At 37.1% G+C, this 14,860-nt stretch overlaps 1 protein-coding gene across 2 annotated transcripts in view; it reads left to right on the forward strand.

The window, feature by feature from the left end:
* Positions 1 to 14,860, forward strand: part of LOC150086861 (urocanate hydratase-like) — a 379,529-nt gene that overhangs the window by 335,648 nt on the left and 29,021 nt on the right. For both annotated transcript variants that reach the window (XM_090371633.1, XM_090371634.1), the window contains exons 20-21: positions 1,600 to 1,648; positions 8,244 to 8,294. In XM_090371633.1, coding sequence (XP_090227759.1) covers positions 1,600 to 1,648; positions 8,244 to 8,294 — 100 coding nt within the window. The remainder of the gene's footprint in view (positions 1 to 1,599; positions 1,649 to 8,243; positions 8,295 to 14,860) is intronic.

Consider the following 14,860-nt stretch of genomic DNA (forward strand, 5'->3'; position numbering starts at 1 on the left):
ACTACGTCGGATTTTTTCTTCAGATTTTTTGATCGATCGTACCGTTGACTCATTGATTTTATAATGTTTTGCCACTGAGGAGACACTTTCACCATTAGAAAATTTTGTCTAATAATTCAATTTTATTCGCTAATGTCATGACCTTCTTTGATCTTTTCACATTTCTCTTGTTATTCGTAGCTATAATATTTTTGTATGGGTTAGAAAGAACTTGTCCACAATAAAGTCGCTTTCTTCCGTTAACACACTCGAAAGTCTGTTTCACACTGCAAAACGGTAGATTTATCACTTTTGTAAGCATATCAATTTATAAATTGATAAATTTATTCAATTTATAAGCATATAAATTAAAAGCAAACAACGAAACCTTCCATGACAAGCGCATAACACATACTGAACAAGGATTAGCGAGAAACATCCATGCTCGCGATTTTGTCACCCTTTCTCACCCCACCCACTGAGCGCTGTTTTGAGCGAGAAAGATAATTTTAGCCACACCCATGTTTTTTTATGGCAGAAAATGTTCACAGGGCTTTAAAATTCACATTTGTTTAGGTTTCATTTTATATTAAATCAGTGACCGCGAATACAGATCCCGCAAATAGTGGGGGTTTACTGTACTTAAAATGTATTGGCCTATACAAAAGTATATAATTTGACAAATATAAAGATAGGGTCATGCAATTAAACGATGAATAGACACAATTTGGCCTCAGTTGCCCTTGTGTCTTTAAACCCAACAACAATCTCTCTCTCTCTCTCTCTCTCTCCTCCGTAGCCAGGTGGGCAAGAGCAGCAGTGCATAGCACGCACTTCTTGATTAGACCTGGGTTCGAGCCTGTGACCACCAAGTACGAAGGATGCATAAAGGTCAGGGAATGACGACCGCGTATCCCCGGAGCGATATGGCCTTGGTTGCTAATGCTCCTAAAAAAAAAACCAAATAACAATAATAATCTCTCTCTCTCTCTCTCTCTTTTCACAAAGTTTTGATTATATACACAAACCATCCTACAGTGAAATTTCAAGAGGTTTCATCTCTTTACATCCAATTATCCCATAATTATGTTCATGTCCACTTGACACACAACTTTCCACTCCACCCATGCCATTTTCGGTAGTATGGCTGCAGAATACACAATGCAAAAATGGATAACAATTCCACTTAGAGGTTCTAGTTAATGTAAAATAACTAATATAGACAACATCACATAATAACTTAAAATAGAAGCCAGGGGACACAATATACAAGCAGAAATCACAGCTAAAACATTTTTGTTAAGTGATTTTTTTTTTTTAATAAACTAATAAAATAAAATGCTAATTTTCTCAAAAACTGGCATTATGCATAGCAAAATGTTAAAGCCATGTTTAGCATTAAAAATACATATGGATAACATTTTATTATGAGAAAAAGCAAGAAAGTTAAATGCATAGTTACCAATAATGACCCACTTCTGCTGCTTGCATTTGAAATATACTTGTATGTTAATAGTGTTTAATTTTATATATTAATTATCTAATATTTCAGTTACTATTTCAACTTGCTACTAGAAAATTGCATTAATCATACATAAACAAACTTACATTTCTATTTAGGGGAGAAGCTGTCAATGGAGGATTTGGATTAATTTTGGATGGAACTGAAGTAAGATATTGAGGCCTTTAAGTACCAAAAAAAAAAAAAAAAAAAACCTTTTTTATAATTATATTGTTTAATTTCAAAACAGGATATGAGTTGGAATATTTCCATAAAAACTTAAATCTTCATATTATTAAAGCTTAATAATGTGAAGTCTTAAAAACTCGCATCGATGCCTTTAACCAAAATTCTGTTCTGAAGGAATATTATGGATTTAAAAAAATTTTCTAGGTAATCTATAATGACAAAACTTTGGTTAACCCTCTGAAGCAAAGGTATGTTTTAAGAAAAAGATGAAATATCTTGGTTCCCAAACCTAATGAAGCTCTGCTCAGAACTTAATTTCTTCATTCTTGGGGCTTGAAAGGCAGTTATTTTTACAAAAGAAATTTTTTTGAAAAATAAACTGCAAATATTAGGGACCTATAAAATATAAAAATAAAAAAAAGAAGAAATATTAATGAATCAAATATAAAGATAGTTAAAATAAAGGGAAAAAAATGTCTAATTTGACACATTATAAAAAAGCAAATGTATCATATTTTTGAAGTGTATAATGTTAACTGGAGTTTTAAATTTCACTTTTGGATTTCTAGAAGTTAAATTTGTCTTCTGTATGCTTTCCATGAGTTCCTATGAAAATCTTAGTATTAGTAGTAGCAAAGTGATGCAAGGAACTAAGCTTATACAGCCATAAAAAAATTTCCAATTTCCCTATCTCCTCTAATAATTTTTGAAAAATTTTCAATATTTCAAATTCAGTATTTTTTAAAAATTATTCAGATTATCTGCTTCCCCAGTACCAGATGGAAGTTGGCAGAAATGCCAACAATCAGTTATCAATCTGTGGTCAAAGGCAAATTTTTGTATAATCTATCCTGCAACCATTCTTTACTAATTTACATGTTCCCTTTTACCATGTGACCTTTATATTACTAGTTATGATTATTATACTGCTCAATTTGCATACTAGCTTTTTTTTTATTTACATGTGCATTTACTTATCTATTATCTGGATACCCAGGGGCTCACATCTGGTAAGTATATGGGCTTGGCAAACCCAGGATCCTGAGCTGGATATCATCATTCTTCTCTTTCTTGGTGATTCCTTTTTACTTCTGCCACTCTCTCTCTCTCTCTTAGGATAACTCAGGGAATTTTTTTTTTTTTTTTTTTTTTGGCTGATGCAGCATAAGCCTCAGGCTTCCTTGCACCATATGGCTAATAATAATAATAATAATATATATATATATATATATATATATATATTAAATCCACAATATTCCCTCTGAACAGAATCTCTGTTAAAGGCATGGATGGTTTTTTTTAACACTTCATATTCACCACTACCCTGCATAGTACCACATGCAGGGTAGTGGAGAATAAAAAGACTTGGGAATAATTATGCAGTCAGACGAAGTTTTCTGAGCAGGGCAAGCGGCGGGGGGGGGGGGGGGTAAGGGGGTGATAATCCCTTTGTATAGGGCAATGGTAAGGCCACTTAAGTATTGCATACAGGTCTGGAAGCTTCATTTTAGGAAAGATGTAGATCTGTTGGAACAATTGCAGAGAAGAGCAATGAGATTAGTAAAGTGAACAAAAGGGTACTCTTACCAAGAAAGACTTCAGTTCTGCAAATTGCAGTGTCTGGAGACTAGGCACCTGTGAGGAGATCTGATTGAAATGTATAAGGATGTGACTAGAGTGAGTGAGCTAAATGTTAATGGTATCCTTCTTCTTGCTCAGATTACACATATGAAGGGACATCAATTCAAATTGAGGAAGGACTGTTGCAGAATGGATGTGCTGAAGTTTGCTTTCAACCAGTTCATTACTGTAGCAAGCTTCCATCTGGTGCAAAAGTGGGTAGTCTGAATAAATTACAAGTTAGAACTAGACAAACTATTAGAGGGAATGGATGGGTGATGTGGTAATGTTTTTTTTCTCCCCTGCTGATGCTCTATAAGCTTGCTTTCTTGCATCATTTGCCACTACTAATATTAATACCAACTGATGATGTTACCAACAGCAAATTCAAAATGGGAAGCATTCAAAGAACTTATCTTGGAAGCTACTAGGCTTTACATACCAACTAAGAAATATTGTTCAAGGTTTAGGCCTAAATGGATGTCAGATGAACTAATGAGACATATAGCAGAGAAGAAAAATGCATGGGATACATACAAATTAACACGTGACACAGAAGCCTATGATAGATACAAGTTGATCTGTAACCAAGTTACAAAGGAGGTCAGGCAGGCAAAGGCAGATTATGAGAAATCTTTGGCAAAGGATGCAAAGAAAAACAGCAAAGAGTTCTTTACTTATGTAAACTCTAGAAGGAAGGGGATGAATCAGATTGGTCCACTTGATATTGTTGGGTCAACTGTTGATGATCCTGCTCAGGTAGCTAACAAACTAAATGAATATTTTGCATCAACATTCACACATGAGGAGTTATTCAGCGAGGGGAATGCCAGAGGTGTATTCAACTCTGGCAGTAAGCTAGAGAATCTTGTAATAACTGAGAGTAAAGTGGAGGAGAAATTGTTGAAGATAAACACAAGAAAGGCACCTGGGGTGGATGGGATCTATCCAGTTATATTAAAGGAGGCAGCAAAGGAAGTAAGCAAACCCTTAGCCATAATTATGAGAGCTTCCTTGGACTCAGGGGAGGTACCCATGGACTGGAGATGTGAAAATGTGACCCCGATTCACAAAGGAGTATCAAAGGCTGACACAAGTAATTATAGACCTGCGAGTTTAATTTCTTTTCCCAGAAAATTAATGGAGACACTGGTTAAAGAAGCACTGCAGGATCATCTAGACAAGACTTCAGTTATAGCTCAGACACAGCATGGTTTTGTTAAGGGAAAGTCTTGCCTGACCAATTTGATTGGATATTATGATGCAGTCACAAAAGAACTGGATGCAAGGAATAACGTTGATATTATATACTTGGATTTAAAAAAGGCTTTTGATACTGTTGCACATGGAAGACTGCTGCACAGATTGGAGCAGTGTGGCATTGGAGGCAAATTGCTGCTATGGATAAAGGGGTGGTTGAGGGGGAGAAGACAGAGAGTGGTAATCAATGGACACTGCTCATCGTGGACTAATGTTATTAGTGGAGTCCCTCAGGGTTCAGTATTGGTCCATTATTGTTTTCTGTATTTATAAATGATATTGATGATGGTATATCAAGCATAATGTCCAAGTTTGCAGACGATACAAAGGTTGGCAGGGTTGTCAAGGACACTACTGACACTATGCTGCTGCAACAGGATCTGGAAAGGTTAGCAGATGGGCTGAGAGGTGGCAAACGAAGTTTAACATTGACAAATGTAAAGTACTACATATGGGAAACAGCAACCCCAGAGCAATATCAACTCTATGGTACTTCACTGACAGTGGTAGAGAATGAAAGGGACCTGGGGGTGGTTGTGCAGGCAGATATGAAGTTCTCTGAGCAGTGCAGATGGGCTGCAAGAGTAGCTCATGGTGTATTGTCAATGATATATAGGAATTTTTCTATCAGGGATAAGGAGGTGATTATTCCCTTGTATAAGGCAATGGTCAGGCCACACCTAGAGTACTGTATACAGGTCTGGAGGCCTCATCTCAATAAGGATGTAGAGCTGCTGGAACGAGTACAGAGAAGGGCAACAAGATTAGTGAATGGAACAAAGGGGTGCTCTTGCGAAGAAAGGCTTAAATTTTGCAAATTACAGTGTCTGGAGACTAGGTACCAGCGCAGTGATCTGATAGAGGTGTATAAAGGCTTGAATGGCTTGAGCATGCTGAATTCTAATGGGATTCTTCCTCTTGCTCAGAATAATCACCTGAGAGGGCATAAATTCAAATTGAGGAAAGACAGATGTAGGATAGACGTGCGGAAATTTGTCTTTAGCCTGCGGGTGGTTGGTTGGCGGAACAGACTTGCATCCCTTGTCGTGGAAGTTGATAGCCTAAATAAGTTCAGGCTCAGCTGGACAGGTATTTCGAACGAACAGAGGGGTGAAGTGGAAATGTTTGTTTTTTTTTTTTTTTTTTTTTTTTTGGCTGATGCTGCATAAGCTTGCTTTCTTGCATCAAATGTCTCTACTAATGCTAATGTAGATGCAAAATATTCCTTTAATTTGTTAGCTACCTGAGCAGGATCATCAACAGTTGAACCATCGATATCAAGTGGACCAATCTGATGATTCCCCATCCTTCTAGAGTTTACATAAGTAAAGAATTCTTTGCTGTTTTTTCTTTGCATCCTTTGCCAAAGATTTCTCATAATCTGCCTTCGCCTGTCTAACCTCCTTTGTGACTTGGTTACAGACCAGCAAACTGTGGATTTAAGCTCTCTTATTTTGAACTTAGAGACACAACGATGAATGAAAAATTTCAATTATAAGTTTTTGGTGTAGATGGAAATCATGCCTCAGGTGACATCATCATAAGCAAGCAGTGAATGGCTGAATGAATGTTTATAGGAGCTGTTGGGTTCTGGAGATGCAGATATGTTTTTGCTGGTGAAACGTCAGAAACTGGGATTTACCAGGCAACATTTTTTTCAATTATCCAGTGTTGGTGTTCCTGAGCCTGCTCACATGTGGGCTGACAGGAATACCAACACTTGCAGCAGTGGGACCTGGTTCAGTCATTAGCTGCAATACTCTATCCATGACAATGTATGATGAGCTGTGCATTTTTAAATGCTTTTTTCAGCTACCATTGCTGTACTGAGTTGTTATTTGACTGATTGTAGCCATTTATAAGTCTGTTACCATTCATAAGTCTTTTCAATCTCTGTTGGTCTCTTGCATCAACAAGCTGTTTTCATTTGGTTATTGGATGAGTCTTGATACATATGGAATACAATTGGGCATGAAAACCTCAAGAGGTTTGCAGTTTCCAAGATATTCATACTGGCAGAAGTGGTGCTGATTACCATGTCACATTCAAAACCATTTAAACTTGTCTTGACCATTCTCTCACCAAATTGCACATATAGCATCCCTGTGTTCCTGTCCAACCTGCTTTATATTGCATTGATGGAGGGAAGTTTTCTGGCATCAGTTAGGGGGAGGGGGTTTGCCAATGAACTAACATCAAAGCTGCGAGTCACTTCTCCATATTGTAGGGAAGTGTTTTCTACTCTGCTGAAAATCTATTTAAGGGAGAATAAGCTAGTAGGGATGTCATCTGTAATACTTTTCCTATCCATCTTGTTAATTCCTGCCCTGAGTAGTATTTTTCAGTTGCAGTGAATTCTCTTTGTGGGCCTTAATACTGCTAAAAATAAATGGGTTTGAGTCCAGAAGCAAAGGCTGAAAGATGCAAGGAAGGCATCTTCCTTGCATTTTTCAGCTTCATCAGGGATAAAAAAAAAAAAAAAAAAAAAAAAATTTTTCCTTAAAACTATATCTGCCAGGCCACTTTATCAGAACCATATACAGGGACAGACAAAATAATGGAAACAAATAAACATATTAAAATAAATTAGTTTTATAAACTTATTTAAATAAATAGCTCATATATTAAAATAAATTAATATGTGAGCTAAACACTGGTAGCAGTTATTTTTAAGTTCAGATGTGCAATTATTTTATGAAAGGTAAACATTTTGAAGTCACAAGCTAATTTTTAGCATCAGCAACAATTTCACATTCCTGCAGTGATGTTCAACCATTAGTGAATTCAGTTTTCATTTTTATCACTGAAATATCATTGATCATGTCAAAGAAAAAATGAATAAATAAACAATATTGATGCCATTGGTTGCTAAGAGACAGCAAAAATAAGAAATTTTGACATGATGACAAGGCCTTGAATGGGTTGAGCATGCTGAATTCTGATGGGATCCTTCCACTTGTTCAGATTATGAACCTAAGGGAGCATAAATTCAAATTAAGAAAAGACAGATGTAGAATAGACGTGTGGAAATTTGCCTTTAGCCAGCGGGTGGTTAATTCCTGGAACAAACTTCCATCTGTCGTTGTGGAAGTTGATAGGTTGAATAAATTTAAGGAGGAACTGGACAGGCATTTGGAGGGAATGGTGTGATTTTTTTTTTTTTTTTTTTTGGCTGATGCTGCATAAGCTCATACACATGCTTTCTTGCATCACATGCCACTACTACTACTACATTAGAAGAAAAGATCGTGATCTTTATATTAGATTAATTAAACAATGGGAATAGCCCTTCCTAGATTGCAAATATGTGGCATAACAAGCCAACTATTTATTTTATCAAATACAGTCTACAATATATTTAGGGCAAGCGTTTGTTGCAATTTAATAATAGAAATTTTTTATTTCTGGAATTAAAGTTTGCATTTAAACCACGGATGCATGATTGTTCATCTTCATATACTAATGGAGTAAATGGCCAGCAAAGATTCTAAATCAAAATTTTTGATCTTTTAAATTATGCTAATTCTAATTAAATATGAATTTAAAATTTATATAGTTTGAATTAAATTCTAGTTAAAGTTGTTTTTGGGGAGTATGCAATTACCACTTTTAAAACTAAATAATCTTTAGAAGTGCAAAAATGTGTATCATCTCTCTTAAGTTGCTACTTCAAAATGCTATTTTTTATTAACAGAATGCTGCCAAAAGAGCCAGGATGATACTTTCTTGGGATGTGTGCAATGGCGTAAGTACTAAAAATGTCTTTATTAATAAAAAATGTAATTAAATTTTTCTTTCCTTATTAAATATTTAAATCAGAACTTTGCATACCCAAAGGGTGTTGCCAAATTTTGATACTGTATCAGCTTTGATTGATTAAAATACAATTATTGAGTAATATATTAAAAATTTATGCTATTTATTTCTTAACGTGCTTTCTACTTGGCAGCCAGCGAGTATAGAAGCATTTGAAAACATGTTCTTTCTCCTTGAAAGCTAATAAATATAGTCAATTTAAAATGGCCTTTGTTAAGCTTATGCTTAGTTCTATATATCTTCTCTCTTTCTTACTCTTGCCTACATTTTTTGGGATGAAACAAAGGAGGTTGCATACCATTGCAGTTACCCCACCATTTTGTGGAAACAGGCTAGTAGCGGTGATATTATGATTTGGGAGATGTTTTTATGGACATCAGCGGGTCCCCTCATCCCCACTGAACATACCCTCACTGGCATTGTTTCAGACCAAGTTTTGCCCTACATGACTGTGTATCCAAATGGCACTGGACTCTTTCAACAATGCAATGCCTCATGTCACAAGGCCTGCATTATGCAGAAATGGTTACAGGATCACATCCATGCATTTCATGTGCTCTCCTGGCCACCAAATTCCCCCAACATCATTCCCATTGAACATTTGTGAGATGTGGTGGAATGTAGCATTTGCCAATCCACGTCAGTGTCTTGTTCCTTTGCCAAACTGCAGAATGTTCTTCTGTTCAGCTGGTCCAGGTAACTGAGGGCATGTTCTGCAGTCTCGTGGAGTTGATGCCATGCCAGGTGCAAGCAGTTATCACAGTGAAAGATGGCCCAACACACCTATTAGATAGTGTGGTCATAATGTTTTGGCTTACAAGTGTATATTTGCTTGGCTTGCACTTGTAGGTAGAAGGAATTTGTTTTGTAGAGACTGGATATATTTAAACAAAGGTGGTGCAAGAGTTTTTGCTAGTATCATTGAAGATACCTTAAAGGTTCAGAGAAACTGCTAGGTTTGTGGGGACAAGGGTAATACAGTTACACATTTATCTGATAATACTGATCAAAGTAACACTTGTACATACCTCAAGAGTTCTTGTTTTTAAATACAATACAATTGTATTAGCAAGGTGTTGTGAGGGCAGAAACATTTCAAATGAGCAGGTAGGTGAAGCCAGGGAAGCAAGCTTAAATAACTTCAAGGGGTGTCAGGGTGGTTAACTATACAAGAACATTAGGTCTTAATTTTATACAGTAATGTCAGAAGTGATGTTAATAAAATTAGTGAATTTGAACTGCTGGTTAGAACAAGTAAAGCTGACATAATAGGGCTGACGTGGTGCCACCCAGAGATAGGGGATGATGAGTTTAAGTACGATATGTATAATGTATTTAGGAAGGATAGTAGGGGTGGTGCGGTCATGCTTCTTATCAAAAGCAGCCCAAGCGCACGAGAGCTTTCCTGGATTCAGATGTTTCGCATTCTAGTATAGAATCTATATGGTGTGAGATAGTTGGAAGCAAAGGTAAAATCAGAGTGGAAGTAATCTACAAGCGTGGTGATTGTGAAGATAATGATGAGAGCCTCTGCATGCAAATGGAATGGGCAAGTAAACACATAAGGAGTTATTCAAGGAGAAGAGGGCCAGATGTTTATCAAACTCTAACAGAGAGTTAAATGATTGTGTAAAAACTAAGAGCAAAGCGGAGGGAAAATTGTTGAAGTTAAAAAATTGTTGAAAAAAGTACTGAAGCATAAGAAAAGCACCTAGGGTGGATGGGATCTGTTTGGTTTGTTTGGTTTTTTTTTTAAGGAGCATTAGCAACTAAGGCCATATTGCTCCGGGTCATGCGGTGGTCATTCCCTGACCTTTCCGCATCCTCCGTATTTGGTGGTGACGGGCTCGAACCCCGGTTTAATCAAGAAGCGTGTGCTACGCACTGCTGCTCCTTCCCACCTGGCTACGGAGGCGCCGGATGGGATCTATCCAGTTATATTAAAGGAGGTGGCAAAAGAAGTAAGCAAACCCATAGCCATAATTATGAGAGCATCCTTGGACTCAGGGGAAGTCCCCACAGACTAGAGATGTGCAAATGTATCTCCAGTTCACAAAGGGGGATCAAAGGGTGACATGAGTAATTATAGACCTGTTAGTTTGACTTCTGTTCCAGAAAAATAATGGAATCACTGGTTAAAGAAGCATTGCAGGATCATCTAGACAAGACTGCAGTAATAATTCAGATAGAGCATGAGTTTGTTAAGGGGAAGTCTTATCTGACCAATTTGATTGGATACTATGATGTGGTCACAAAGGAACTGAATACCAAAAATAATTTTGATATCATATACTTGGACTTCAGGAAAGCTTTTGATACTGTAGCACATGGAAAACTACTGTACAAATTGGAGCAGTATAGCATTAAGGGCAAGTTGCTAAAATGGATAAAAGGATGGTTGAGTGGGAGAAGAAAGAGTGGTAATCAATGGACACTGCTCTTTGTGGACTAATGTTATTACTGGTTTCCCTGGGTTTGGTGTTGAGCCATTGTTGTTTTGTATATTTATCAATGATATTGTTGAAGGTATATCAAGCTTAATGTTAAAGTTTGCATATGATACAAACTTTGGCAGGGTTGTTAATGACAGTATGCTGCTGTAGCAGGACCTGGAGAAGTTGGGCAGATGGGCTGAGAATTGGCAACTGAAGTTTAACATTGACAAATGCAAAGTACTGCATATGGGTAGCAGTAACCCTAGAGAAATGTACCAACTTGGTGGTGTTACACTCAAGGTAGTGGAGAATGAAAGAGACCTGGGGGTAATTGTGCAGTCAGACATGAAGTTTTCTGAGCAGTGCAGATGGGCTGCCAGAGTAGGCAATGGGGTCTTGTTAATGATATACAGGAATTTCGTGAGCAGGGATAAGGAGGTGATTATCACCTTGTATAAGGCAATGGTCAGTCCACACCTTGAATGTTGCGTACAGGTATGGAAGCCACATTTTAGGAAATATGTAGAGTTGCTAGAATGAGTACAGAGAAGAGCAACACGACTTGTGAGGGGAACAAAGGGTTGCTCTTACAAAGAAAGGGTAAAGTTCTGTAAATTGCAGCGTCTGGAAAGTAGGCACCTGCAAGGCGATCTGATTGAGGTGTATAAGGCCTTGAATGGATTGAGCAGGCTCAATGCTGATGGAATCTTTCTCTTGCTCAGTTACAAACCCGAGAGGGCATAAACTGAAATTGAGGAAAGACAGTTGTCGAATAGATGTGTTGAAATTTGCCTTTAGCCAGCGGGTAATTGGTTGCTGGAACAAACTTCCATCCGTCGTTGTGGCAATGATAAATAAATTCAAGGCAGAATATTTAGAACGAATGGATGGGTGAAATGGGAAGGTTTTCTTTGGCTGATGCTGTATAAGCTTGCTTTCTCACATCATATGCTTCTGCTAATGTTAAACATGAATGTCTTATTATGGGCAATTTTAATTTGCTCTAATTGATTTGAGCAAATGGGAAGGAAATTGACATGGGGTAAAAAATTTTGAAATCAACTAGATGATTGTTATTTGTATCAATATGTCAGGGAAAGTATACGGAAAAAAATATTCTAGACTTAATCATCACTCATGAACCAGTAGCGGGAAGCAATCGTGGAGTTCTACGGTGGATGACGAAGAGAGAGGTAGCAGTAGTTAAAGGCAAAGGAATGGGTTATAATTTCAGGAAAGGAAATTACAATGGCTTAAGGTGCTACATGGCCTCTATTAACTGGGTAGATAACTCACAGAGAGCAAATACAATTGTATTATGGTATACCTTTAAAACATTAATCACAGAAGCCTTGAATGCATATATTTCATTTAAAAAATACTCCATGAGAAGGATTCCAAGTTGGATGAATAATGCAGTTGCCAGATTACTTGAGTAGAAAAAGACAGCATGAAAAACTAACAGAGCAATAAAAAGCACTGAAGTCTATAATAGCTACAAATTGATCTGTAATAGTGCCACAGAAAAGGCTGGCAAAGGCAGATTATGAGAAATCGCTGGCAGATTATGAGAAATCGCTGGGATAAGGAATTCTTCACATATATAAAAGGAAAGAAGAGAAGGACAAACCAGATCAGACCATTATGTAATGGACATGGGATAGTAGTAAATACCCCAGCTGATGTTACAGATGAACTCAAGTTACTTTCCTCTGATATTTACAGAAGAAAAACCCTTCACATCAATGAGAAATTCTGGGAGTGAAGTTGAAAAAAAAAAAGAAAAAAAAAGTGTAATTAATGATGTTGAAATTTCACACATTTATTTAATGAAAAAAAACTTTTGAGCCTACGGGCCAGTAAGGCTCCTAGGGTTGATAGCATTTACCCTATAATCTTAAGGGAGGTAGAAAGTGAGTGCATTGAAGTATTGAGGCTAATTATGAGAGCTAATTATTGAGGCTAATTATGAGACTCAGTATAGATTCCATTGGATTGGAAAAGTGCCAACATATTGCCAATATAGAAAGCGGTTCTAAGAATATAATGGAAAATTATGACTGGTCAGTCTAACTTCAGTATTAGGGAAAATCATGGAGGTAATGATCAAATTTGGAATTCTAAAGGATATACAGCATAGTTTTGTAAAGGGAAAATCATGTTTAACAAATCTGGTTAGCTACTTTGACAGGGTTATACATACACTGGATTAAGGGAATAATTTCAACATCGTTTATTTGCATTTCAGCAAAGCATTTGACTCAGTCCCATTATGAGAGGTTACTTTATAAGCTGGAACATGTTAGAATCACAAGGAAAATCCTTAGATGGATAGCGGGATGGTTTCAGGGCAGCAGGCAGAGGGTTGTGATAAATGGTTATTCCTCAGATTGGGTTAATGTAAGAAGTGGGGTTCCCCAGGTGTCAGTATTGGGACCACTGTTGTTTTTGATTTTCTTAAATGACATTGATGAAGGGATAGAGGGTGTGATGTCTAAATTTGCAGATGATGTAAAGATTAGTAGAGTAGTTAATGATCACTGCAAAGCAGAGTTTCTTCAGAGTGACCTAGACAGACTTCAGGGATGGTCAGAAAATTGGCAGTTTGGCTTTAATCCAGCTAAGTGCAAGGTCTTACATCTGGGGAACAGTAACCCAAAAAATAACTTATACACTTGGAGTTGAACCAAAGTCAGTAGTGGAAGAAAGGAACTTGGGAGTTAAGTTATAGTCAGACATGAAGTTCTCCAAACATTGTAGACAGGATACAAGGAAGGCCGATGGTGTCCTATCAATGATTTATTGAACATTGGCTAGTAGAGATAAGGACATCATAATCCTATTATACAAGGCTATTGTTAGACCATACTTGGAATACTGTGTTCAAGTAGGGAGACAGCACCAAAAAAAAAAAAAAAAAAAAGACAGAGCTGCTTGAAAGTGTCCAAAGACAGGTAACTTGCCTGGTGAGATCAGCAAAAGGGTGTTCAATATGAGGAAAGGTTTTTTTAATATGTGGGTTGCACAGCTTGGAAACTAGGCACCTTAGAGGAAACTTGATTGAGGTGTTTAAGGCTCTGAGAGGTAAAAGTGAAATAAATGTGGATGAAATTTTCCCGGTTATAAATGATTCTAGAACTAGGGGCCATAAATTCAAGTTACAGGAGGAGATGGAGATGTTTAGACTGGATTGCAGGAAGTTTTATTGTAGCCAGCAAATTATAAATTACTGGAATAAGTTACCTGCATGGGTGGTAGAGGTTTACAGTTTGAGAAAATTCTCATTGAAGTCAGCTGGATAGTTACCTATGGAAAGAGAAACACACAGGTTGTCCATTTCTGTTTCTTTTATTACTTATTTATTTTATTATTATTATTTTGCTCTAAAAGAGTAAAATAATAATAATAAAAATTTCTGCACCAGCCAAAATAATTTTTGGCTGGTGCAGAAATTCGGGTTCATCCCCCAGGGCCAACAATATAATAAGGTTCAGTTAAATTATTCACAATATATTCATAAAGATATACAGTATTTTTGACATTATATACAATATTATATTATACAGACATCCTTTCTAAATTTATTATTCTGCCACATTACTGTGCAGTTTGCCTGGTTGAGTTTAGGTTATCAAGGATCTCTCTCTCTGGTATTTGCGATCCTTGACAAATCTGTAGAGGTTGCCTTCTATTGCTTGGACTGTGATAAGCATCTGCTTGGGGAGAAAGCGGTCACTAAGGGCTAGTCTATTATGGTTAGCTGTAAGTGTTGGAGCTGACCTCAGTCTGGGTTGAGGGATTCTCCAGCTGTACAGTTCCCATATGTTTGGCTTCAAGATTATTCCAGTGGTCATTTTGACAGTTAGGGTGAGGCGTCTTTCCGTTATAAGATTTGACAGACGGGCAAAGTTCAGTGCGGTGGCCATCGCAGTTGTTCTTTGCTGGGGTGAATGATGTTTATGTGTGGTCCAACGAAGGAGCCAGTATTCGGAGGAGTACACACGCTTGATATTCGTGGGGGCTGCAGATGCCCATATTTCTGAGGCGTATAACACAACGG

The sequence above is a fragment of the Mastigoproctus giganteus genome, chromosome 4 (genome assembly GCF_048544385.1).
Source record: "Mastigoproctus giganteus isolate SK-2022 chromosome 4, ASM4854438v1, whole genome shotgun sequence".
Classification (NCBI taxonomy): domain Eukaryota; kingdom Metazoa; phylum Arthropoda; class Arachnida; order Uropygi; family Thelyphonidae; genus Mastigoproctus; species Mastigoproctus giganteus.